Source organism: Vipera berus, assembly GCF_964194415.1.
Source record: "Vipera berus genome assembly, chromosome: 1".
NCBI classification, from domain to species: Eukaryota; Metazoa; Chordata; class Lepidosauria; order Squamata; family Viperidae; genus Vipera; species Vipera berus.
Window position 1 is genome coordinate 73,934,060 of NC_138202.1, and position 26,722 is coordinate 73,960,781.

The 26,722-nt window shown below is 42.2% G+C and overlaps 1 protein-coding gene across 1 annotated transcript; it reads left to right on the plus strand.

Moving 5' to 3' along the window:
* Positions 1 to 6,944: 6,944 nt before the first annotated feature.
* On the plus strand, positions 6,945 to 26,676 carry LOC308676702 (retinol dehydrogenase 12-like; the record flags this gene model as incomplete). The annotated part of the gene is made up of 7 exons (XM_081342695.1): positions 6,945 to 7,027; positions 7,391 to 7,509; positions 12,188 to 12,343; positions 12,902 to 13,006; positions 15,592 to 15,801; positions 19,473 to 19,662; positions 26,207 to 26,676. The coding sequence occupies 7 exons, from the start codon at positions 6,945 to 6,947 to the stop codon at positions 26,307 to 26,309; spliced, it is 966 nt and encodes a 321-aa protein (XP_081198821.1). The 3' UTR covers positions 26,310 to 26,676.
* Positions 26,677 to 26,722: the final 46 nt, after the last annotated feature.

Sequence of the window (26,722 nt, forward strand, 5' to 3'; positions counted from 1 at the left end):
GGCCCCCACTGCCTTGGCACTTGCCCCGGTCCCATCTCCTTCTGCCAGAGACCCTCAGATCTGTCCCACTCCTGCCCAGGCCCCCATTGGCACCCTTGATGCGAACGATGTCGAGCTGGCCATGCCCACCCAGTAGGCCATACACTCTAGCCACACCCACCCTGTAGGCCACGCCCCCCCCTCGCCCCCCTGAGGGCAACTGCAATGCTGATGCGGCCCTCAATGAAATTGAGTTTGACACCCCTGGTGTAAGCAGAGATTTATGAAACTTCTCTTTCTGGATTTTCAGGCTTTGGCTGTGGGTACTGCCCCTAATGTCCTATTCTTTAAAGTGCTTATTTCATTTATGTTATTCAACATAACATTATGTAATTATCATCATTCATTAGATTTAATGCAACCACCAACTGCAATGAACCCTGGGTGGCTTACAAAATACAATTAATAATTAAATCAGTGAAAAACATAACATGAAACAAGACAAACCAGACTAAAAACAACCATAAAAAACAAGCAGCACTTATGGCCCCAGCCCAAGCAAAGCCAGTTTTTTTTTATTGAAAAGTTTTAGAATACATTTTATCTTTAACAATCCCCCCTCCCCCCACCCCTACCTATCCCTCCCTGCCCCTCCCCCCCTTTCCCCCTCCCCCCACCCCCGACTTCCCAGAGCTAAGTACAAGGTATAAAAACAAAGAACAATCATAAACATCCATATGCTACCAACAATAAATTCTTAAATCTATCACTCTCTAGCTCATATAAGATAACTACAAGCAATACTAATATTACATATAAAAAGAAAAAAAAAGGAAAAAAGAAAGGAAGACTTATTCAAATGCTAAATGAAACTTTTTAGTCCCATATTTGTTCTGGATATATTCAATCCATTTTTTCCACTCCATAATATAACATTCTTGCGAATGATCTTTCAAATAGGCCGAGATCTTTGCCATTTCCGCCAGGTCAGAAACCTTTAAAGTCCATTCTTCTATAGTCGGCAGTTCCTCCTTCTTCCAATATTGACCTATTATTTTTATTTATTTATTTTTATTATATTTATATACCGCCCTTTCCCTGAGGACTCAGGGCGGTTTACAGGGAATTAAAAATCAAAACGTACAAAAGTTAAAACCAGTTAAAAAATATTAAATTCACCCTGTACACTTAAAAACCCCAGTTAAAATTTTCTCCTCAGCCTGGGCCCGAGAGCTCGAAGAGCCAGGTCTTCAGGCCCCGGCGGAATGATCGGAGGTCGGGGGCAGTCCTCAGCTCCACCGGCAGCTGGTTCCAGAGGGCAGGCGCTCCCACTGAGAAGGCCCTATCCCTGGGTGTCACCCGCCGGCAATCTCTCACCGGCGGAACCCTGAGCAGACCCTCCCTGTGGGAGCGCACTGGGCGAAGGGCGTTTGATGCCGGCAGCAGGTGTTCCCTCAAATATCCCGGACCCAGGCCATGTAGGGCTTTATAGGTGATAACCAGCACCTTGAATTTCACCCGGAGGGCAACCGGAAGCCAATGTAGCTCGCGGAGTAGAGGTGTTACATGGGAGTATCGGGAAACCCCCATTACAACTCGCGCGGCCGCATTCTGCACCAGTTGAAGCCTCCGAGTGGTCTTCAAGGGCAGCCCCATGTAGAGCAGCAAGACTATTAAAAGTCTTGCTGCTGTAATTAAATTCAACATCAACTTAGTGTCCACAACAGTAGCATCTGTAATTATACCCAACAAAAACAATTGTGGACAAAACTTTATCCTTTGCTTGAAGATCTTCTGCATATTCCACCAAATTTTTATCCAAAAAGCCTTAACCTTTTTGCAGGTCCACCATATGTGAAAATATGTTGCATCTTCGCCACCACACCTCCAGCATTTTGGCTGATAATTCGGATACATACTTGCAAGCTTTTTAGGATCTAAATATAAAATATAAATATAAAATATAAATATAAAACATTTTATAAAAGTTCTCTCTTAGGTTTTGAGCTTGTATAAATTTTGCGTTCCTCACCCAGATCTTTTCCCACGTGTCCATTGTAATAACTTCTTGGATATTCTGGGCCCATTTTATCATACAATCTTTAACAAGTTCTGTTTCTGAATCAATTTCTATCAATGCAAGATATATTCGTTTGATATTGCAAAACCAATTTTCTGATCTTCTTTCCACCTGGCCCGTAACTGAGTATATTGAAACCAAGTTTGAACAATCTTCTCATCTCGCAAGAGGTTGTACGGCTTTAAACACCAGACAGTTCTTTCCAAGCTTAAAATCTCCTTATACGTAGTCACATCATGTTTGAAACCAACATTTATGTTTTCTATTGCGTGTTTTGGAATTGCCCACAACGGCATCTTGTAATCTAACTTACCGGTATGTCTATACTTCTTCCAAACTCTCAACAATGCCTGTCTTAAAATATGCACTTTAAACACATTATCAACCTTCTTATCATACAACAAATATGCATGCCAGCCAGATAACAAGTCATGTCCCTCAAGATTTAATAATCTCTCTTGTGTCAAATTAATCCAATCACTTATTCCTGATAACGCAGCAGCTTCATAATATAATTTAAGATTAGGCATTTTGAGACCACCTCTTTCACGAATATCCTGCATAATCTTAAGTTTAACTCGTGGCCTTTTCCCTGCCCAAACAAATTTATTGATACCCCGTTGCCATTCTTCCAAATTAGAATCTTTTTTAAGAACCGGTATCATTTGAAATAAAAATAGAAATTTAGGCAGGACATTCATTTTCACTGCTGCAATTCTTCCCAGCAAAGACAATTGCAATTTTTCCCAGCTCTCCATTTCTTTTTGAATTTTTCCCCATAATTTTTCATAGTTATTTTTATATAACTTTGTATTAGAGGGTGACAAAAACACCCCCAAATATTTGACCCTTTTAGCAATCTCAAATCCAGTTAATCCTTCTAAAAGGGCCTTTTGCGATACTGTCATATTTTTGGCCAGAATTTTAGTTTTTTGTGCATTAACTTTAAATCCAGAAACCTTCCCATATTGCATTATTATCTCCATCAGGTCCACAACAGAGTTCTCCGGCTGGGTCACCGTAACAACCAGATCATCTGCGAACGCTCTCAGTCTATAATCCTATAAGCCAGGTTTTAAAGGGTTTTTCAGAACCCCAGAAGGGAAGGTAACATCTGTACCTGGCAGTGGGGATACTGTTCTAGAGCAAGGCTTTTCAACCAGCAGTATGCGTATCATCTGTGGTACTTTGCCATGGGGCAGGTGGTACTCGGCTGCTAGCCAAGTGTAGCAGGGGAGGGGAATGAGCCGAAGTGAGCCAAGCCTGAGGGAGAGGCAGCTGCAGCTGCAGGACTGTCTGTGGTCGGCAGAAGCCCTAGGAGCTGGCATGGCTCCAGCTGATTGGCTCCAGCCAGGGCTTTTTTTCTCATAGAACGCTCAGAACGGAGTTCCGGTACCTTTTTTGGATGGAACCTTGTAGGGTAGGCAAAGCGGGTTGTATGACATGTGCGAGTTCCGGCACCTTTTTCTTTTACAAAAAAAGCACTGGCTCCAGCTGATTGGTGCTTCCGGAAGCAGCAGGAGCTGAAAAGTGGGGGGGGAGGGAGGAGAGAAAAGGCTATAAAAGGAGGTGATTTGGGCAGGAAAGGGGAAAAAAGACAACAGGGAAAGAGAAGGAGAGGTCAGCCAGCAGGAAGGAAACAGGGCTCGCTGCCTTGGAAGAGTGAGGAAAATTTTTAGGGACGACTCACACCCTCGTCTTTCTCTGCCCTCACTCCACGTAAACCTCCCCTTCTCTGTCTCCTTTGCCTATTCCAGCTGGTTCTACAGAAACTTCTCTATTTCCCCCCCTCCAACTTTTCCCCACTAAAGTACATTCAACCCAGTCAAACTCTTCCCTCGCTGTTCCTCTGCCAGCTTACCCCAACAAAGGAAATGAAGTAAAAACTTTCCCGACCTACCCTCTCTCCCTCTCTTCGTCCGGCTGGCCTGCAACGAAGAAAAAAAAACAATAAAAGACTCCACTCCCCCCAACTTTCTCTCCCTCTCTCCACCCAGCTTGCCCGCAATGAAGAAAAAGACACAAAACCCCCACTTTCTTTCATTCTCTCTCTCTCTCTTTGCCTGGCTTATTCTTAACCAAAAAAACTCCAGAAAGCTACTCTCTCTCTTCATCCCGCTTGCTCCACCTGATGTCCAAATATTGCCAGCTCCCTGTTTTTTCCTTTTCCCCAAGTCGACTTTCTGTTTCTTTTTGATCCCTCCCAAAGGCCATGCCCCACCACCAGAACAACAGCGGCTACCGGAGCTCCTCACTTCCCTGCCGGTTCAGCAGGGCTCCAGCAAAGCCTCTCAGCTGGTCCCAATCTTCCCCACCCCCAGTTCTGCTACAATTGGAACCAGAACTTCAGTCACTAAGTGTTGTGGTCATTGAGTTGTGCCAGATTTTACCAACTTTTTTGCCATGGTCATTAAGTGAATTTGGCTCCCTGCACTAAACTGTTTGTTGGAAGCCTCCTGGGAAGGTCATAAATGGTGATCGCCTTACCCTGGGACACTGCAAATGTCATAAATATATACCACTTGCCAAATACTTGAAATTTGATCACTGCAACAGTCGAGAGGACCAGTAGTAAGTCACATTTTTAATGACCAACTTTAAATGGTCATTAAATGAAAGATCATATATCAAGGATTTATTTATTTATTTTTTATTTTAATTCCATTTATATCCCGCCCTTCTCCGAAGACTCAGGGCGGCTTACAAGCTTAGCAGTAGCCTTCATTCTATGTATATGCCTGCTTATTAGGGCTTTCACACACACCCCAAGCGGCATTATTACAAAGTCAGCTTATTGCCCCCAACAATCTGGGTCCTCATTTTACCTACCTCGGAAGGATGGAAGGCTGAGTCAACCTTGAGCCTGGTGGGACTCGAACCTGCACTAATTGCAGGCAGCTGGTGTTACTTAAGGAGGCATTAGCCCACTGCTCCACCAAGGATGACCTGTATGGTAAATCCAGAAAAGGAGAAAGATGTTGTACAGTATGTGATCATACTCTTCGCATAATTTCCATATTTTGTTTCCACTAAAATTGTTATGTACTTTCTTTCTTTTAAGGTTATCTGTTCCTTGTCCTTGTTGATTACATCCCCTGCAACTACTTTTTTCTCTCTATACACATTTTACATTATTTATTCTCATTCTGGGAAACAATCATACTCTGATATGCATTTTTTCACACCTGATCCTCTTTCACTTTACTATTCCACTAAACATCCTTCTTCATATTTTCCATTTTCCAGTCACCAGATGAGATCCATAGATGTTGACTTCTGTCACCCATCATGATGTAGGACAGTTGACACTTTTGCATAATCCTTTTTAGTAAATTAAATATGCTGTAGACTAGTCATGCATATACCGTGTTGCATTCCTTGAAATAATAAAGGCAATACTGTAGTGATCAGTTTTGACCTGTATGATACAAGCACAATAGTGGTCAGTTTTGACCTGTATGACACAAGCACAACCAAAGCCCTATTTTATTAGAATTGTGCTCATTGTGTCCTATGCAAGCTAAGATCCCTAATCCATGGACAACATGTATTACTCCAGGAATTCACATGAAAAAGGGGTGGGGCTTTGATTATTTGGTCACAGAAAGCCATCTTGACTTTTTGATATGTCTTGCCCCCTCTCCCCATGGATACTCCGGATTCTTCTGCAAAACAATATATAGTTCTCTTATCCCATCGTGTAGTGTCACGGAAAACAAAACACACAACTGGGCTAGAAACTATTGTGACTTAAAGGTAAAGGTTCCCCCGCACATGCGTGCTAATCGTTTCCGACTCTAGGGGCCGGTGCTCATCTCCGTTTCAAAGCCGAAGAGCCAGCGCTTGTCCGAGGACGTCTCCGTGGTCATGTGGCTGGCATGACTAGACGACGCCAAAGGCGCACGGAACGCTGTTACCTTCCCACTGCAGTGGTCCCTATTTTTCTACTTGCATTTTTCCGTGCTTTTGAACTGCTAGGTTGGTAACAGGCGTTCACTCTGCTACGCACTCGGGATTCGACCCGCCAAACTGCTGACCTTCTGATCGACAAGCTCAGCGTCCTAACCCACTGAGCCACCGCGTCCCCTTTTGTGACTTGGAAGACACATAAAGATGCTGTATTTCATTCACGCTGCTCGTAGCGGATAGCACTTATATTCCCCCCCCCCGCCCTCACAATAGAAAAGAAGAGGCTATGTATCCTGGAAAGCCGAAAACTCTGATCTTTTGCGTTGCACCTTAAATTTTATATTTATGATCGGCTCGTGGACCATACAGGCTCTTCAGCTCCAAACTTAGATCTTCTAAGGCAGCGTTTCCCAACCTTAGGAACTTGAAGATGCGTGGACTTCAACTCCCAGAATTCCCCAGCCAGCATAGCTGGCTGGGGAATTCTGGGAGTTGAAGTCCACGCATCTTCAAGTTCCTAAGGTTGGGAAACGCTGTTCTAAGGCAGGGGTCTTCAAACTTGTCCCTTTTATGACTAGTGGACTTCAACTCCCATAATTCCTCAGCTAGCGTGCCTGGCCGAGGAATTCTGGGAGTTAAAGTCCACAAGTCATAAAGGGGCCAAGTTTGAAGACCCCTGTAAATCTAAGGTCACGCCAGAGCTAGGGCAGCCTGCTCCTGCCGAAACCGAAATGTGGGCGGTACATTTCACATTCGGATAAGGAGATTTCTCTAACGAAAACGTTCTGTACTCGAAGGCGGGAAAAAGGAGCATCCTTTCCACCGCCCTCAGCCTGCAGCGTCTGATGCCGCTCCACCGGAAATTCAGGCTGGTTCGCCGCCTCTTCGGAGCCATTCCGTTGAGGAGGTTGCGCCTTCCTTTTGACTGAGCAATTCTCCCGCAAAAAGCAAAGCGAACGGACCAGACAACCGGGCGATGATGCTGGGATTCCTGGGGTCCGTGCTGTCGCTCTTCTTCTTGGTCCCTCTTTCGGTATTGATGCTAGTGCCGTATGTCAGGTTTGTAGTGAAATTCATTTGACTAACTCTTGTGGCCCTGGAAAACTCTCGCCAGTGCAACTTCAAAAAGAAAAAAAACTACTGGCATTTAAAAAAAATCTTTAAATCAGTTATCTGTATAATTCTGTCCTGTATAATGATGTCCTGTATTAGTGCTCTCTCGATTTCTGGTGAATTGGGGTTTTTCCCTGTTGCAAAGAATTGTATGTCCAGAATATTTCCCCCCCCCCGCGTGAGTGTGTGTGTTTGTGTGTTATAAACGCGTGAGAAGCTAACTTGGATTTCGTAACTTTGCATTGTGAATACTGCAACGAGGGACTGAATTTTAAAACCTCAGCCACTCCATTAATTTATATTTTATAGGAAGTATTTTGGAGGAAGGGTGTGCAAGTCTACAGCACAACTGAATGGAAAAATTGTAGTGATCACAGGAGCCAACACTGGTATAGGGAAGGAAACGGCGCAAGACCTTGCAAGAAGAGGCAAGTTATTCATATGTGCTTTTATTTATTTTATTTTATTTATTATATTTTTATACCGCCCTTCTCCCGAAGGACTCAGGGCGGTGTACAGGGCTTATCCCTTGTAGCCCCCAGAATGGTAGGAATTGTAATAAAAGGAATGGACAGGGAACTTCGTCTTTCCAGCAGAATCAAAATTCATCAGTAGAATGTAATACAGTTCTAGGAGATTCAAATTTTGAGAAAAATTGTCCCCTCTTTTTAAATACATTCTAATATAAAGTAAAAATTGGCAGTAATCCTGTGTAAGCTGCAAATTCTCATCCAACAAAAGTCAACCTTCATGCTTGCACAATATAAGGCTGAATTCCTGTCTTTGGCAGTTGACTTTCTCAAAAGTTGCCCAGTTCCAGTTTGGGTCACAATACCTCTTGTTAGCATACAAGTATATACTTTATCTGATTATAGAATTAGGTCACTGTTTTGTTCACTTAGTACATTATGCCATGAACTGAGCTTGCACAATATACTGAGGCACAAAACAACAGCTAAGATTTGTAACTCACCTGAGTAAACATATTGTATGAACACAAGTAAGGTCTCCACTATAGCATTTCATTTTATGAAATTGACTTCTTTCCATTAATGTCCTGCTGCTGATTTTGACATTGAGTGAACTGCAGCAATTCAGTATAGGTCATTCTTGGTTAACAACAGCAACTGAGACTCAAATTTTCTGTCTCTCAACAATGCAGTTCTAAAACATGATGTCATATGACTCTTGCTTAGTGGCAGCAGTTCAGGCATTTCCACTGGCCTTGAATTCCACATTGTCATTAAACAAGGATGGGTTGTGGTTGCCATTTGTGACCTCCTGCTGGTTTCCCTGTTGACTTTGTTTGTAGGAAGCCAGTGAAGAAGGTCACAAATGGTGACCACGTGATCATGGGATGCTGCGACAGCTGGAGTTCCTTCAACAGCACTGCAAATTTCAGTGATTGTTGAAGGAGTGGTTATTAACCAAGGATCAGCTGTAATTCTGACCTAGTTTTTACCATTTGCAATTGGTACCGTAACTTGAGCTAGCTGGATAAGTGCTGACCTCCAGCCATGGAGATGGGGTAAATGAGAGTAGTTGTGGTTTTTGCTTTTCTTCTTTTTGTGTCATAGCTATACCCTGCTTCCCAAAGAATGCATCAAAAGCTCTATATTCAGATAGTGAACTTATTATGGGGATGTGGATTGTACTTATCTGGAATTGTGCTATCTGTACATAAGAAGAAATCTTTGTCTTATTAAGAGATCTCAGCATTTTCTCATGTGATACCAGGTGGCTGCTTGTACTATGTATGTATGTATGTATGTAGCATATGGCATACAATGTCAGGGAAATCTACACATGCTAGACACAATGTAGTCCCGACAGCCTAGATTGGTAGTTCATTCTGTTTGGCGCCAGGTCCAGTGCCAGCTTCTGCTCTCTGCATACACAACTAGGTTTTTCCTACCAAAGTGGTACCCATTTATCTACTTGCAACACTGCATACCTTCGAACTGCTGGGTGTGGGCAGGAGCCGGGGAGCAAATGGTGGAAGCTCACTCTGTCTCATGGAGCCAGGCTCAAACTGCCAGACTGCAGACCATTTCTGGCCAGCAGTTCTGATATTAAGCCGCATGTCAAATATTATTCTATTCTGTTCTATTCTATTCTATTCTATTCTATTCTATTCTATTCTATTCTATTCTATTCTATTCTATTCTATTCTATTCTATTCTATTCTATTCCATTCCATTCCATTCCATTCCATTCCATTCTATTCCATTCTATTCTCATTCATTCTCTCTCCTCTCTCTCTCTCTCTCTCTCTCTTTAAAAGTAAAAGACAATTACTAATAAAACATAAAAATATGATTTAAAAAATCCTGGGTAACCTGTTCCTTCCATATCTTCTATTTATTTTCCCAACTGCTAACCACTATACATTATACTTTGCTTGTTAAAGTTATTGCTATAAGCCATTTAAGTCATTTCTTTTGTTTTTCCACTAGTATCTTGTAGTTTAAGTTCAGAGTTTATGTTTAAAGCTTCATGATTTGTTCCAATACTTTTGAGATTTATTGATAACCATCATGTGCTATAAGATGTTTCTTTAGTTGTGGCATTTCCAGTATTTGTTACACGATTTATGTATCTTGGTAATCGTAAATTTATTGGGTTTTCCCCAATATCTTTCCCATTATTCTACTTGCATCTTGAAAGTTTGCATCAACTTTATCATTCAGTTTTTAATTTGTCCCACCTATGTGTTATATTCAGAAACCCTTTATACAGTATAAAAGCATCCTAATCTTTTCAAACTCTTCTTTCTCAGGTTCCTTCCTTTTTTCTTGAGATTACAGGAAGTGCTTGAGTTGCAACGGTAATTGGGATTGGGACTGCCATTGCTAAGCAATGTTACAACTACATTGCTTAGAGCCAACCATCTCAGAATTCCAGTTGCTGTCATTATCTCAAGATACATGGGTTGTTAAGTAAGAAGTGGTAAGAATGTGGGGGGAGGCCCTGGAAGGCCTGGCACAAGGGAAACCTGACCAGATTTTGGAAGACTGAGTACAGGATGCGTGTGAGTTTAGGAAGAGCTTGGGAGGCTGAGCACAGGCCACGCATGAGTTAAGGGAGGCCGGGGGAAATTTCAGGAGGATGAATACAGGTTATACAAGAGTTGGGGGAAAGTCAGGGAAGATTTTGGGAAGCCTAGCATAGGCTGCGTGTGACTTGAAGGAGGAGAGGGGAGGCTGCGTGCAGGCGAGTAGGATGCAGCAGGCAGAAGTGAATGAATTGTGATCTTCCCTGCCAGCTTCCCCATTGACCTGTAGGGACTTCAGGGATTGGTTTTAAGTCCATTCTTTGCAACATGCCATAACTTGTATGAAAGCCCTAATAAGCAGGCATATACATAGAATGAAGGCTACTGCTAAGCTTGTAAGCCGCCCTGAGTCTTCGGAGAAGGGCGGGATATAAATGGAATTTTTAAAAAAAAATTAAAAAAAATTTGAAATGTTGCTTTACGAATGAATGTAAGCTGAGGACTACCTCTAACTTTTGTTCCTGTAGTAATTTGTAAATATATCAACCATGATTAGTTCCTAACTTCATTGAGTCATTCTTGCTGTGTCTTTACTTTGATTTCTGAATATGGATTGGCATATGGGGTTGAATTCATTTTACTGTAGTTCTCCTTGAAGTAAGAGGTATTTGGAAGTGACACTAATGGAGAATGCTGGATTTATCATTTTTTGGAAGATTCCATATTTTTAATAAGCTTTGCTTATAATACACTCTTCAGATTATTTTCTTATTTCTTTGTACCATGTATACAATATCCATGAAATCCACTGACTAAGCCAGAATCTTGTAAAATTAGTAATTTGCTGCACTGTGATTTTCATAGTGAGTGCTATGAAAATCACTATAATTTAAGGTTAGGAAATGCAGATCTCCCCTTTCTTTTGAGTCTTGCAAATTCTTGAATCTTATTTTTCCCACTTCATGTAAGTCTATTGATTGTGTTTTGCCAGTTGGGCAAGCATTTCTCTGAGATTATAATTTGTGCCATTTTGAGTCTGTTCATCTTGAGTGATTAATTCAGCGGTATTACAACATAGGGCTGGAAGGGACCTTGGAGGTCTTCTAGTTCAACCCCCTGCTCAAGACAGTAGACCATATATCATTTTGGTCAAATGGTTGTCCAGTCTAGTTTTGAAAATCTTCAGTGATGGAACACAAACAATTCCGGGAATCAAGCTATTCCGTTGACTAATTGTTCTCACCATCAGCAACTTTTTCCTTACTTCTATGTCAGATCTTTCTTTAACCAGCTTCCACCCATTACTACTTGTCTTGCTCTGTAATGCTTTGGAGAATCAATCAATCTCCTCTTCTCTGTGATAGCCCTTCAAGTTCAGGAAGTTTTCATGTCCCCTAATCCTTCTCTTTGATAGGTTAGATATACTTAACTCCCTCAACCGTTCATTATATAATTTAACCTCCAGATCCTTTATCATCTTTGTTGCTGTTCTTTACACGCTTTCTAGGGTCTCAACATTTTTTTACTTTTGTATTATGGTGACCAGAATTGCACACAGTGTTCCAAATGTGGTCTCACAGGGGCAACATAAAATGGCACCGAAGACAAATTCCTTGTGTGTCCAATCACACTTGACTCATAAAGAAGTATTCTAACTCTAACTCTAATTCTATTCCCATTCCTATTCCTATTCCTATTCCTATTCCTATTCCTATTCCTATTCTATTCTTTATCATGACTTGTGATTTTGATGTTATCCCTCTGTTGATGCAGTCCGGGACTGCATTGGCTTTTTTGGCAGATCCTAACCAAGATTTTTGGTAAAATTTTCCACCTAACTAATATCTAGGTCTTTCCACAATTTATTATGTTTTGAGATATGTCTTGGTTTAATCCAGTCAGGGAAAGAAAGACCCAAGATTTTTGTTGTTGTTATTTCACCATCAGTCTCTTTTTTTCACAAAGTCATATTTTTCAAGGGTTATGTCTATTGCTATCTTTATTGTTTGCATTAATTTTGTTTCTGGAAAATTGGCCAAAATGATAATTTGAATAGTAATCCTCTATACATGTAATTTTTTGTGCTACTTTTAGTATTTTAATGGTTGCAGGTGCCAAAGTCATCCTTGCTTGCAGAGATATGGCAAAAGCAGAAAAGGCAGCCCATGAAATCCGGATCAAGACAGGAAACCAAGGGGTTATAGCAAAAAAATTAGACTTGGCAGACACCAAATCTATCAGAGAATTTGCCAGTAATTTCTTGAAAGGTATGTCTCAGGCACATTGTTTTCTCGAGGTGGGGTGGGTGGGTTACTTGGGGCAAAATGATACCTGATTATTTGTCTAAAAATCCAGTACACATGATGAAATTAGGGCACGCTTTTTATTTATTCTTTATTTATGAAATGTATATCTGCAGCCCATCTCGCTATCCAGAGCAGCTCTGGGTGGTTTCCAGTGCAATAAAAACAATTCTAAATATCGAAAAGTTAAAACAGTTTTTGTCTTTTAAACACCATTAAAATGGTTATTGATTTTAAAATTAGATTTCTACCTGCATAGCAATACTTCAACTAATAGGATTGCCAAAGCAATCCTAAAGGAAGCGCTCTACTGAATGAAATAGAAGGGGATCTACTGTTTCCTGTCCTGTTTTCTGGAGTGATTTTGTGTGAGTCCGATAGGACCAAATTTTATCTTGTCAAAACGTTTATGGGAAAAATCTGAAAGAAATTGAACTGTGACTATGTTTCCATTACTCCAGTTCCAGTATTTTTATCTTGGACTTCTTTATTCATTTGACCTATGTGGCTTTTTTCTTGCAGAGGAGAAAGAACTCCACATACTCATCAACAATGCAGGTGTTATGATGTGCCCCTATTCAAAGACAGCTGATGGTTTTGAGATGCATTTTGGAGTCAACCATCTTGGTAAGATTGCTAAACTTTATCTACTTGATCAGTTTTTCTCTTAGACAGTTTTATTTAAGACTCACCCCCCCCCTTCTGTCTTAGTGCTATAAGGTTAAGAGTTTGGACCCCATGTAAAGATTGGAAAGATTTGTGTGCTTTTGCATTTGGGAGCATGCAGGGAGAATAAAAAAGAAAATGAGTGTTGCAATGTTGCAATGCTATGTCTGCCTCTTTTATATATAAATTGTAATGTTGTACCTGCATATGGTAAAAGACCGAGCTTACATTACAATTTTTTTTAAATCTTTATGAAGTGGTTGAATTCTGCAGAGGCCTTTCAGAAGATTGTAATTGTTATGTAGAGGAGCACACAGGTTTTCCTTAAGGCTCTATGAGCCATGATTGAGATAAGAGTTATTGCTGTTCATTTGTTTAAATTCATGCTAACATGGGAAGGGTGAGGTAAAACAATATTATCATAATTATTCTCACAGGGATTACTGTTTTCCTTGATCTCACTGTGAATTTCTAATGCATCAGTTTCTTCATCAAGTTTTAAGGAGCTATTTGAACGTGCATAGTCCTTAGTTGATTTCAGTAATCAGAAAGTTATTAGGCTTGTAATTGTGTGGGCGGGAGGGGAAATGGAAACTTTGAGAACACAATTGCACCAGACAATCTTACTTCCTAAAAATCCAATGGGTACTGTCTCACCCGATTTGGAAAGCCATGTTGCTCTTGATATCTGGTGACTTCATGGAAATATTCACATAATTTTCTTGGCAACAATATGCAAATGATTTGCTATTACCTTCTCCTGAATTCTTTTTAAAAATGTCCCAGTATAGCCTATATTCCTGGTATTATCGGGTAGTTTACCATCTATGTTTTATCGAATCCTGATCCTGCTTACATATTTTAATTCAACCAAAGTTTAGAGCACAAAATTGCTGAAAGCTATCTACATATTTTAAACAGTTCTGGGAAAGAAAATAACTTCTTTCAGATTTTCTGAATTCTTTTATGTTGAATGTTGTTGGAGTTTCATATGCATCTGATTGATATATAAAGAGAAATTAAGCGAAAAAATATTGCCGGCTTTTCTGATTCATTTATTTCATAAACAGAACTATTCAATATGTAGTTTGCTAGTCTGAAAAAGTAATCAACCTAAATCTCAGTTCAGTTGTATGAAGGCTCTGTTGATTGGGGCTGAGTCCTGCCTTATATAAAACTCACAGACTGGCTTTCCTCATCAGTCCATGAGATGGTTATGTTAATCATGATTTGATTGGGTTTTGTTTACCTTGGCTTCTAGTTATCCATTTTTCATGTTTTGAACTATTATTCTGCTCAGAGTCACTGTGGTGAGATGAGCAGCCATATAAATTGAATTAAATAAATGACAGGGAAGTGTTAAAAAAATGATGTACCAGTCTGGCCAAGCTTACAAATTCATTTCTAAATTTGGGAGGTGGGGGGTTTCCACTAGTCTACCAGGACACTTGAAATGGAGAAGATTTGGGGAAACCATGAATCTTCCAAAGAGTAAAAACCATTTGCATGAAACATATTATCGTGTAAAAAATATTTCAAGAGCATAGTATAAAGTCATTCAAGAAGTCACAAAAATGCTAGAAGGTATCTCTTGTTTTGGCTAAAATCAGTGCTCATGATTCCTTCATCAGAAAAGCTCTGAGCAAAAATTGGACTCGAGAGAGTAGAAAGGTAAAAGACATGGGTCACTGGGAAGAACAACAATGGTTGCCTCAAAAATCACCTGAATAGCCCTCCAGATATCTGAAGGATTGTTCTGTATGTCAAAAGTGGAACACATGACATATGGAACATTTGGTATACCAGAACAAATGATGCATTCTGTCAGAATCCATTTATATCATATTCATAAATGTATGTTTCAAACATTATTCCATGGATTCTGCCATCTCCCGAAGAGGAGAGAATGGATGTGTATTGAACCGGTATTAGGCATTTCAAAGGAAAAGAGAAGCCTTTTGAACTGGGGAAACAAAAGGGGGGGCTAGCATCTGGCTTGTGTCAGGGAAGAGAGCAATAAACATAAAAGGTCCTAAGTTCCTTTTCCCATGAGAGGGATGATACGAGGTAAATGATGGGGGACTGACCAAATGGGGTTAAGGGGGGGGTTAAACCGGGAACTCTTTATAAGGGTTTAGTTCATGGGACAATATTAAGTCCTGTCTTGTATTCCTACAACCAAGCATGTCATAGTAAAGATTCTTTTGGGACTAGATTTGACTCCAAGAGTTTTGTCTTCCTAAGATGTGGTTTGGGGTCGGTCCTGACACATTCACCATAAAGCCTTCATACCAAATGCGAAGCATGGGAGAAGTGGAGATGCTTTCTTATCTGAGTGACAGATATACAAATATTCAGAATATATGAAAGGGAATGAATATATTTTTTTAAATAAAAAATTGGATAAATCCCTTAAGGACAATTACTTAGTGTGATATGTTGGGAGAGGTATAGGTAAATCCTTGTAACACATATGTTTAATGAAAACCAGTGCGTGTAGATCTAACCACAAAATTCAAATTACTGTTCATAATCTTTCCTATTAGGACATTTTCTTCTAACATTCCTGCTAATAAAGCGTCTGAAACAAAGTGCACCAGCTCGTATTATAAATGTGTCTTCATTGGCTCATCATATGGGGAGCATTTGTTTCAATAATCTCCAGGGTGAAAAGTTCTACATCCGGGGCCTGGCATACTGTCAAAGCAAGCTGGCCAATATTCTTTTCTCACGGGAATTGGCTAGACATCTGCAAGGTGAGCTGGAAGTTTGCAGTGTCTTTAGTTGACAAGGTTATTTAGATGCAAAAACTACTGGGAAAATTGGGGTACTGGTATGGGAGAAGTCCTAATATTTTTGAAGTAAGACCTTTTCTTTAAACTCCAGTTCTTGCTACCCAATATGTAAAATAGAATGGCAAAAATTGGCCACGATTGAGCTGAGCAGAAATGTGATCTCGAGAAGCAAAGAGAGCAGGTGCTGGAACAACCTGCAAAAGCCCTGGTATTTCTGTCCTATGCGCACATACAAGTAGTCCTCAACTTACAATCATTCGTTTAGTGACTGTTTGAAGTTATAACAACACCTAAAAAAGTGACCTATGACTGTTTTCATACTTTGTAGCATCCCCATGGTCACATGTTCAAAATTCAGCCATTTGACAACTGGCATGTATTTATGGCAGCTGCAGTGTCCCGGCTCATGTGATCACCTTTTATAACCTCCCCAGTTGGCTTCCAGAAAGCAAAGTAAATAAAGGAAGCCAAATTCACTTAGCAATGGCACAATTCACTTAACAACTGCAGTGATACGCTTAACAATTGGCAAAAAGATCACAAGATGGGGCACAACTCACTTAATAACTGTCTTGCTTAGCCACAGAAATTTTGGTCTCCATTGTGGTCGTAAGTTAAGGACTACCTGTACTGAACGTTTTAGGACTTTTTCCTAAGTAATTTAAAATAAACTAATTACAGAGAGAGAGAGATACTTAAGCTTCTACCATAGGTATAAGGATTGTTTGCACACAAAGGAAGCCATTGGTCACCTTTAGTCCAACTGCCATTGAATGGACTACAAATACGATTTATTTATTTTTGGTTTTAGTGTGCATGTACTTCATATGGACAGATGTGACATAAACTCTAATTTGTGGAGTCCTTGGTGTTTTCTGAGCTTGGTTATATGCTTGCAAGCAAGATAACACCATCAGTGTTCATATATAGTAGTTTGCCCTGCCAATTTGGGTAGGAATGTGATTTTTTTCCCTTGGTAGTTCCTTTAATTATGGCATTATTTTCTGCTTCATTGTTTGCCTGGCATTATCTAGAGAGGAAAAAGCGTTGATATCTCATCCCACTACTGTGCCTCCAGAAAACCAAACACCTAAAAATAGAAATCATGGTTTCATTTTATGTTGCACCACTCTTTATGTCCATAGATCCAGAGCTAGTGAAAAAACCCATGACAGCCCTTCTACACAACCCATGGCTAGCTGTTCTAGCCAAATACACTAAATATACTGTATACTATATACACAAATATACTGTTAATTTTAAGGACAAATATATGCACAAATCAAAGGGGATCCATGGCATCACTCTCAGAACTCAGAGCAGAAACAATAATATAGCATCTAGAAACAATAGTAATCCCACATACGCAACTAAAAGTATGGCACCAAGGACTCCACAGTTTAACCTTGAGCTTCATATATTCTCTTCTATTGAAACTCTAAGTTTACACTGGAATCGTATTTTCCTTTTTGTAATTCAAACCAAATCCTTTGCTTTTGTGTAGGCTGATCCCATTAACAGTATATTAACAGTCGATCTGAATCCGACCGATTGCGACTAAGAACCCATATTAGGTCTTATCTCGCAGCGATGAGGGTGGCGAGGTCTAACTACTTCGCTGCCCTCATCGCGTCCGCAGATAATCGCCCGGCTGCCCTGTTTAGGGTGACCCGCTCCCTCCTTAATCAGGAGGTGAGTGAGGAACCCTTGCAGGGGCGTGCCGAGGAGTTTAGTCAACATCTGTCGGACAAAATCGCTCGGATTCGGACCGGTCTGGACTCCGACTGGGCAGAGTCGGATGATCAGGACACGGGTGGTCTTGTCAATGTTACCTGGGAGGAGTTCGATCCTGTAACTCCGGAGGAAGTGGACAGGATTATGGGGAGGCTGAGCTCCACCACATGTTTATTGGACCCGTGCCCTTCCTGGCTGGTTTATGCAGCCCGGGAGGGGACACGAGGCTGGTTCCAGGTGGTTATATCTGCCTCTTTGAGTGAGGGTAGTTTCCCCGCTGCCTTGAAAGAGGCGGTGGTGAGACCTCTCCTCAAGAAGCCTGCCTTGGACCCAGCTGTGTTAAATAACTTTCGTCCGGTCTCCAACCTTCGCTTTCTTGCGAAGGTTGTTGAGAGTGTGGTGGCGCATCAGCTCCCTCTGGTCCTGGCTGAAGCGGATTATCTAGACACGTACCAATCGGGCTTCAGGCCCGGGTACAGCATGGAGACGGCATTGGTCGCGCTGGTGAATGATCTCTGGAGGGCTCGAGACAGGGGATATTCCTCTGTCCTAGTCCTATTAGACCTCTCAGCGGCTTTCGATACCATCGACCATGGTATCCTGCTGCAGCGTCTCAGGGGATTGGGAGTGGGAGGCACGGTCCTTCAGTGGTTCTCCTCTTATCTCCTGGGACGCTCGCAGTCGGTGTTGGCAGGGGGGCAGAGGTCGACCGCGAGGCCTCGTTTGTGGAGTTCCTCAGGGGTCGGTCCTCTCGCCTCTCCTGTTCAACATCTACATGAAACCGCTGGGTGAGATCATTCGTGGCTTTGGAGTTGGGTATCATCAGTATGCTGATGATACCCAGCTTTTCATTTCGACCCCAAACCACCCCAGTGATGCCCTCGACGTGATGTCCCGTTGCCTGGAGGCGGTCCGGGTCTGGATGGGGAGGAATAGGCTTCGACTCAACCCTGACAAGACTGAGTGGCTGTGCGTACCGGCATCTCGGGACATTCAGGATATCCCACCCCTCTCTATGGGGGGTGAGTTATTACCTCCTGTAGATAGGGCTCGCAACTTGGGAGTCCTCCTAGACTCACAGCTTTCCCTAGAAGACCATATAGTAGCTGTGACTAGGGGGGCCTTCGCCCAGGTGCGCCAGTTGCGGCCCTATCTAGACCGGGATGCCTTGCGTACGGTCACTCATGCGCTCGTGTCCTCTCGTCTTGACTACTGCAAGGCTCTCTACATGGGGCTACCCTTGAAGACCACCCGGAGGCTCCAACTGGTGCAGAATGCAGCCGCGAGAGTTGTGCTGGGAGTTTCCCGACACTCCCATGTCACACCTTTGCTCCGCGAGCTGCATTGGCTTCCAGTTGTCTTCCGGGTGAGGTTCAAGGTGTTAGTAATGACCTACAAAGCCCTACATGGCATGGGTCCGGAATACCTTGGAGAGCACCTGCGGCCGGCGTCAACTTCCCTCCGCCCAGTATGCTCCCACAGAGAGGGCCTCCTCAGGGTGCCACCGGTCAAAGAATGCCGACTGGTGGCCCCCAGGGGGAGGGCGTTCTCTGTGGGCGCACCGGATTTATGGAACCATCTTCCGGTCGAGCTCTGGATGGCGCCTGATCTCCGCTCCTTCCGGCGCGATCTTAAAACCCACCTTTTTGAACAAGCTGGCCTGACCTGATGGGATGGGGTTGGGTTTTATAAATTAACTTAACTTTTAATCTGTACTAATTTATTATGGGCATCGTTGTTTAATTACTTTTAATAATTTTTAATTTTTGTATCTTGTTTTTATTATGTATTGCCCTGTTCACCGCCCTGAGTCCTCCGGGAGAAGGGCGGTATACAAATTAAATTAATAAATAAATAATAAATATTTTTGAGTACATGCCTGGTTTGTCTCCTTGCAGGTACTGGTGTCACTGTGAATGCTGTGCATCCAGGTGCAGTTTTGTCTGAACTTGTTCGTCATTCCTTTACACTAAAAGTTTTGTGGAACATATTTGCTGTCTTCTTGAAAACACCTTGGCAAGGAGCCCAGACCAGCATATATTGTGCGGTGACAGAGGAACTGGAGACAGTCAGTGGAATGTATTTCAGGTGAGTTGATGTGGGATGACTGGCATTGGGAGGTGGTGAGAGAGAACAAAGGTTTTACTGCAAATCTAAGGAAAAACATTGTTCTGGTTTTGCTCTAACCCCCCTAGTCACCATATAGGCCTTCGGATGGGGAAAGAAGCTTTGGATAACCAGCTCAAAATAAACCAGGATACAAGCAGGAGTTATGATTGCTATTGGTATCATTTTGAAACTTCAGTGAGGCTCCCCCTGGGCTCAATGCAAACATTTGGTATGGGGCTTAGCAAGTCCCTAGTAATGAGTTACTGGTGGGTTAAGAATTCTTGTATCTCTAATAAGTGGAGAAGTCATTCAAAAAGAATGAATCTCACCTGCTGATTCTTGCCTAACAGCACCAGGCGATATCACCAGTTGTCTCTTTAAAGCAGCAGTCTTCAACCAGTGGTCCATGTAGGTGCTGTATGTGAGCCAAACTACATGACAGGAAAAGTCCTACACAGATGCACAAGACAGAATTCCACCTCTTGTGACATTGCCAGGGGGCAGATTGCCTCCCTTTCTCCTCCTGACTCGCAACAACTTGTGTTGCCAGGGACTTCCAGTTTTACAGGCTCAAAGTCCTGTCTATGAGTTGTGTGCTGTGAGATGAAAAAGATTGAAAACTACTGCTTTAAAAGATTAGAAATCTGGACTTCCGGGTGGTAAGGCGTTGCCGCAGGCAGCCATTCTGGCTGTCAGCCCCGCCGGCTCCGTAGAGCCGCCGAAAACAGCGCCGATCAGCTGTTTTGGCGGCTCGGAAGCCCCCTCCTCGGGAGAAGAGGAGGGGGTGAGCGCCCAGGTAGGGGTAGAGCTCTCCGGGGCCGCCAGAGCTAAAAGTTTTGGCGGCTGAAGGATTGAGCCCCCCTGAAGCCTGGGTATGCTCCGGACTGCGGGGCGCCTCTGCTCTGGGCTTTTTGGAGCAGAGCAGGGCGTCAGCAACCATCCCTGCCAGCAAGAGAGAACCTTTGAGAACCTAGATGCAGGCAGAGCGATACAGGAGATTTAGGTGAAAGTGAATTTATGATCTTTAACTCAATGGATTTTGCGGAGTTTGAAAGTGAAAGTGCGTAGCAGGCAATAGTGGGTGAAAATGGCTGCCAAATCCTCTAAAGCTCTTAGAAGTGCGGGGGCTTTTCCGGTGCAGCAGTTTTCGTTACAAGCTTTATTGCCCCCTTCTCCTGCACCCGCATCTGTACCTGTATCAACTTTTACAGTTAAAGACTTGCAGAATGTGTTACAAGAGGCCATGGAAAAGCAATCGCAACAATTAGCTGAGCTTATGAATGAAAGGTTCACAGAGTTTCTGGATGAGAAGTTAACAGAAATAAGGGCAGACATCTTATCTGCATTTCAAGGCATGGCTATATGGACGAGAGAGTGGAAGATCTCAGCCAAAATAATATTAGATTAGATGCAAAAATGACAGACTGAAAATGTGGTGGAGAAAATTGATAGTGATTTGACCTTGGTACAGTATCATGAGATGGAGTTTGCTGTGAGAATTAGAGGCTTAAAAGAGGATTTTAAAGAAAATTTGAAGAAAATAGTTTCTGAGGTTTTGGAAGGGGTGCTGGGGCGACCAGCAGATGCAATTATGGAAGATATAGATAAAATTTTCCGTGTTAATTCGTGGATTGCAAGACAAAGGAAACTACCTAGAGATGTGGTGGTTTACTTTACAAAGAGAGCAATTAGAAATGAGGTTATTCAAGCCTCCTACAATATTAAATTTGCAATTGCTGAGCAAGAAGTCTTGATTTTAAAAGAGATCCCTCCAAGAATCCTAAGGAGAAGGAAGGAATTTGCCTTTTTGGCACAAGAATTAAGACGACGTGATATTAAGTTCAGATGGGAGATTCCAGTGGGTATGGTGGTGATGTATGGAGGTATGAGACATCGTCTTACTACAGTGTTGCAGGCACGTGATTTTTATAGTAATGTTTTAAAAGCAGCCCCCATACCACTTTTGGAAGCTACAAAGAAGAATGGTGAGGGAGAGTTTCAACGACGCAGTGAGAATTTACAAGGTGCTGGAGGAACAACGCAGATAGATGAGAAAGTTACAGGAGTGGATCAAATTTCAGTATCATCGGAGGAGGCCAGAGACCAGAGGATGACGCGTGCTGCTTTGAGACGAATGAGACAAGCCTGAAGACTCAGTTGTAGAACTGAAGGAGATAACAACGCAATATGGGAAAGTTTCTGGATGATTTGAAATTGTTAAAAGGGATAAATATTTGGGGATATATTTGTTACTTTCAAATGTAAAGTTATATGAAAATAATTATGAAAAGTTATGGGGAAAAGTTCAAAAAGAATTGGATAGTTGGAAAAAACTACAATTATCTTTAGTGGGTAGAATTGCAGTAGTGAAAATGAATGTCTTGCTGAAATTTTTATTTTTATGTCAAATGATATCTATTCTTAAAAAGGATTCAAATTTGGAGGAATGGCAAAAGGGTATTAATAAATTTGTTTGGGTAGGGGAAAGGCCACGAGTTAAAGTTAATATTATGCAGGATATGTGTGAGAGAGGTGGTCTTAAAATGCCTAATTTTAAACTATATTATGAAGCTGCTGCCTTGTCAGTGACAAGTGATTGGATTAATTTAACACAAATGAGATTATTAAATTTTGAAGGTCATGATTTGTTATTTGGCTGGTATGCATATTTATTGTATGAAGGTGGATAATGTGTTTAAGGTATATATTTTAAGACATGCTCTGTTGCGAGTTTGGGAAAAGTATAGATATAAGTTAAATTGTAAGATACCTATATGGGCAATATCGAAACACGCAATAGAAAATATAAGTGTTGGGGTTAAATATGATGTGATTACATATAAGGAAATTTTAAGTTTGGAAAGGAATGTATGGCATTTGCAGCTGTATAATATTTTAAGAGAAGAAAAGATTGTAAGATCTCAGCGTACTTGAAAGGCTATTCGCAACAGAGATATAATGGATGGACAAAATGGATTGATAATATTTTAAATATGGGACTAAAAAGTTTCATTTAGCATTTGAATAAGAACTGATGTGATATTTATACTGCTTGTAGTTATTTTATAAGAGTTAAAGTATGATAGATTTAATAGTTTATTGTTGTTTGCATAAGGTTGATTATGATTGTTTGTATTTTTACACCCTGTATTTAGCTCTGGGAAGTCGGGGAGGGGGGAGGGGAAGGGAAGGGAGGGGGTGGGGAGGGTTGGGGAGTGGGGAGGGGGTTGGGAGGGGTTGTGTTTTGTTAAAAATAAAATGTATTGTAAAACTTTTTAATAATAATAAAAAAGATTAGAAATCTGAATCCAGTCCCACTGCATTCACGGTGACATCAGCCCTAATGGCTCCCTTAGCTAGTGGTAAGGATAAAGATCCATAGTTACGTGATACACACATAGTGGCCATTCTAGTCGAGCATATGTATCTTTAAGCTATAGGCATACATGTTCAGAATGAATGACGAATCTTAGTATATTAAGTAGCTTCTAAAATATGCCAGGATAGTTGTGTAAAAGGAGGCCCTGCATCAGCTCCCTTTGGTCCTGGATGAAGCTGATTATCTAGACCCGTACCAATCGGGTTTCAGGCCCGGGTACAGCACGGAGACGGCATTGGTCGCTCTGGTGAATGATCTCTGGAGGGCTCGGGACAGGGGATATTCCTCTATCCTAGTCCTATTAGACCTCTCAGCGGCTTTTGATACCATCGACCATGGTAACTTGCTGCAGCGTCTCAGGGGATTGGAAGTGGCAGGCACGGTTCTTCAGTGGTTCTCCTCCTACCTCCTGGGACGTTTGCAGTCGGTGTTGGCAGGGGGACAGAGGTCAACCTCGAGGCCTCTCGTTTGCGGAGTTCCTCAGGGGTCGGTCCTCTTGCCTCTCCTGTTCAACATCTACATGAAGCCTCTGGGTGAGATCATTTGTGGTTTTGGAGTTGGGTATCATCAGTATGCTGATGATAGCCAGCTTTTTATTTTGACCCCAAACCACCCCAGTAATGCCCTCAATGTGATGTCCCGTTGCCTGGAGGCGGTTCGGGTCTGGATGGGGAGGAACAGGCTTCGGCTCAAACCTGACAAGACTGAGTGGCTGTACATGCCGGCATCTCGGGAAACTCAGATTATCCCATCTCTTACTATGGGGGGTGAGTTATTACCCCCCGTAGATAGGGCCCGCAACTTGGGAGTCCTCCTAGACTCACAGCTTTCTTTAGAAGATCATATAGTAACTGTGACTAGGGGGGCCTTTGCCCAGGTTCGCCTGGCGCGCCAGTTGCGGTCCTATCTAGACCGGGATGCCTTGCGTACAGTCACTCATGCACTTGTGACCTCTCGGTTAGACTACTGCAACGCTCTCTACATGGGGCTGCCCTTGAGGACCACTCGGAGGCTCCAACTGGTGCAGAATGCAGCCGCGAGAGTCGTGTTGGGGGTCTCCCGATACTCCCATGTTACACCTCTGCTCCGTGAGCTGCATTGGCTTCCAGTTGTCTTCCGGGTGAGATTCAAGGTGCTGGTAATGACCTTTAAAGCCCTACATGACATGGGTCCGGAGTACCTTAGGGAGCACCTGCTGCCGGCATCAACTTCCCTCCGCCCAGTGCGCTCCCACAGAGAGGGCCTCCTCAGGGTGCCACCGGTCAGAGAGTGCCGACTGGTGGCCCCCAGGGGGAGGGCGTTCTCTGTGGGTGCGCCGGATCTGTGGAACCATTTACCGGTTGAGCTCCGGATGGCCCCAGACCTTCGCTCCTTCCGACGTGATCTAAAGACCTATTTGTTTGAACAAGCCGGCCTGGTCTGATGGGTTTTGGGATCTGTTTTATTGGGCATTATGGTTTAATCTCTTCTTAATTTTTGTATTTCTGTATTTTAGTATTTATTGCCCTGTTCACCGCCCTGAGTCCTTCGGGAGAAGGGCGGTATACAAATTAAATTAAATAAATAAATAAATTGCGTCTTGATGCATTAAAACTTATCAATGACGGCTTTGTACAAGGAAAGTGCAAAAGATTCTGGGCATGCGTTCTGGGTGTCCACAGAACAGTCATTTTACAGCTGGTCCATGCTTGAAACATGCATTTAAGTTTATAATATGAACAAACAAGGTTGCTGTGGATACAGAAGGAAATATGGTTGTCCTGGGTGAGTAGAAGAGTAGGAGAAAGCCAAGGCAGTCAGAGTGGCTAAGAGGGAAAGCAGTGAAGATGAGGGGAACTGTAAGAGAGGGCTATGTGGAGAGGCAGTGACAGATGCAGAAGCTTTGCTGATTTGATGTGTGTGTGCAGGGGAGGGGGGCGCAGTCTCAACTCCTGGCAAATACCTGGACAAGGCCCTGCATTTTTCTTGGCAAGATTTTCAGAAGTCGTTTGCCATTGCCTTCTTCTTAGGACTGAAAGAGAATGACTGATCCAAAGTCATCCAACTGGCTTTGGGCCTAAAGCAGAACTAGAATTCATGGCCTCCCAGGCCCCACCCTGGTACTTTAAATCACTACACCAAATTGGCTGTGTCTTGCTGAATTTCCCTTTTAAAATTCAATAGAGGTAGTCCTCGACTTATAACCATTTGTTTAGTGACTGAAGTTACAACGGCACCAAAAAAAGTGACTTAAGACTGTTTTTCACACTTACAACCATTGCAACTTCCCTATGGTCATGTGATCAAAATTCAGACGCTTGGCAACTGGCTTGTAAGTAATGTCCTGTTGCCACGTGATCATTTTTTGAGACCTTGACAAGCAAAGCCAATGGAGAAGCCAGATTCACTTCACAATCATGATACTAAACAATGGCAGTGATTCACTTAACAACTTTCTTTGGTAAGAAAGGTTGTAAAATGGAGCAAAACTCACTTGACAACTGTCTTGCTTAACAATGGAAATTTTCAGCTCGATTGTGCTCGTAAGTCGTAATATATATTAGCATGCTGCTAATATATACAGTGTAAATCCTTTGTTAGAAAAAGGAAAGAATGCTAGTAACTTGTATTAGTAATTGAGGAGTCCATTGTTCAGGCATGTTTTGTTTGGCACGCCTCTTTTATAGTCAGTGAGCTTTAGTTTGTTCTTTGTTTGCCAAGTCTGAACATATTAATTATATAATTAAGGTAAAGGTAAAGGTTCCCCCGCACATGCGTGCTAGTCGTTTCCAACTCTAGGGGCCGGTGCTCATCTCCGTTTCAAAGCCGAAGAGCCAGCGCTTGTCCGAGGACGTCTCCGTGGTCATGTGGCCGGCATGACTAGACGCCAAAGGCGCACGGAACGCTGCTAGGTGGGAAGAAGCTGGGACGAGTAACAGGCGCTCACTCTGTTACGCGGCACTCGGGATTCGACCTGCCAAACTGCCGACCTTCTGATCGACAAGCTCAGCGTCCTAACCTACTGAGCCACCGCATCCCTCTAATTATATAATTATTATATATAATTAAAATTATATTAAAGTGAATACAATTAATTATAATTAATATTTAGAATTATTAATGCAAAAGAGCATTGCTAACATGCTTTCTTCCTTTACATAACAGTGATTGTAAACCAGCAAATGTGGCATCTCAAGCACGTAATGATGAAGCAGCAAAGAAGCTTTGGAGTGTAAGTTGTGAACTCCTTAATATCCAGTGGAATTGACCTGGAAAGGCCAGCTACACCTGAATCCCATATTTTGTATACAAGACTATGGAAACGTGTTGCTTTCATGTAATTATAATAGTTGATAGGACATGTCCATTTTTAATAAAAGTGTTCCATCTCAGCTTCTCTGTTAAGATAAAAGCTCAAGCAATTGTTTACTGTATGGAACTAACCACGATAATACCATGCTAAAGATCTCCTGATTCCCCCTACAAAAAACCTGAAGTTTTCCTGGTTTTTGCATGGCAGTGTGAATTATGATTTGTTTGGTGTAGTTTTGTACAGCATTCTGGGTTAAAAGGTTGCTGCTTCATTTGTGATTCAGCATACTACAAAACATGCCAGGCTACAAAATTACATCAATTATCTTTTTTTTTTTTTTTGAAAATTTTAAGATGTTTACAGCGTGG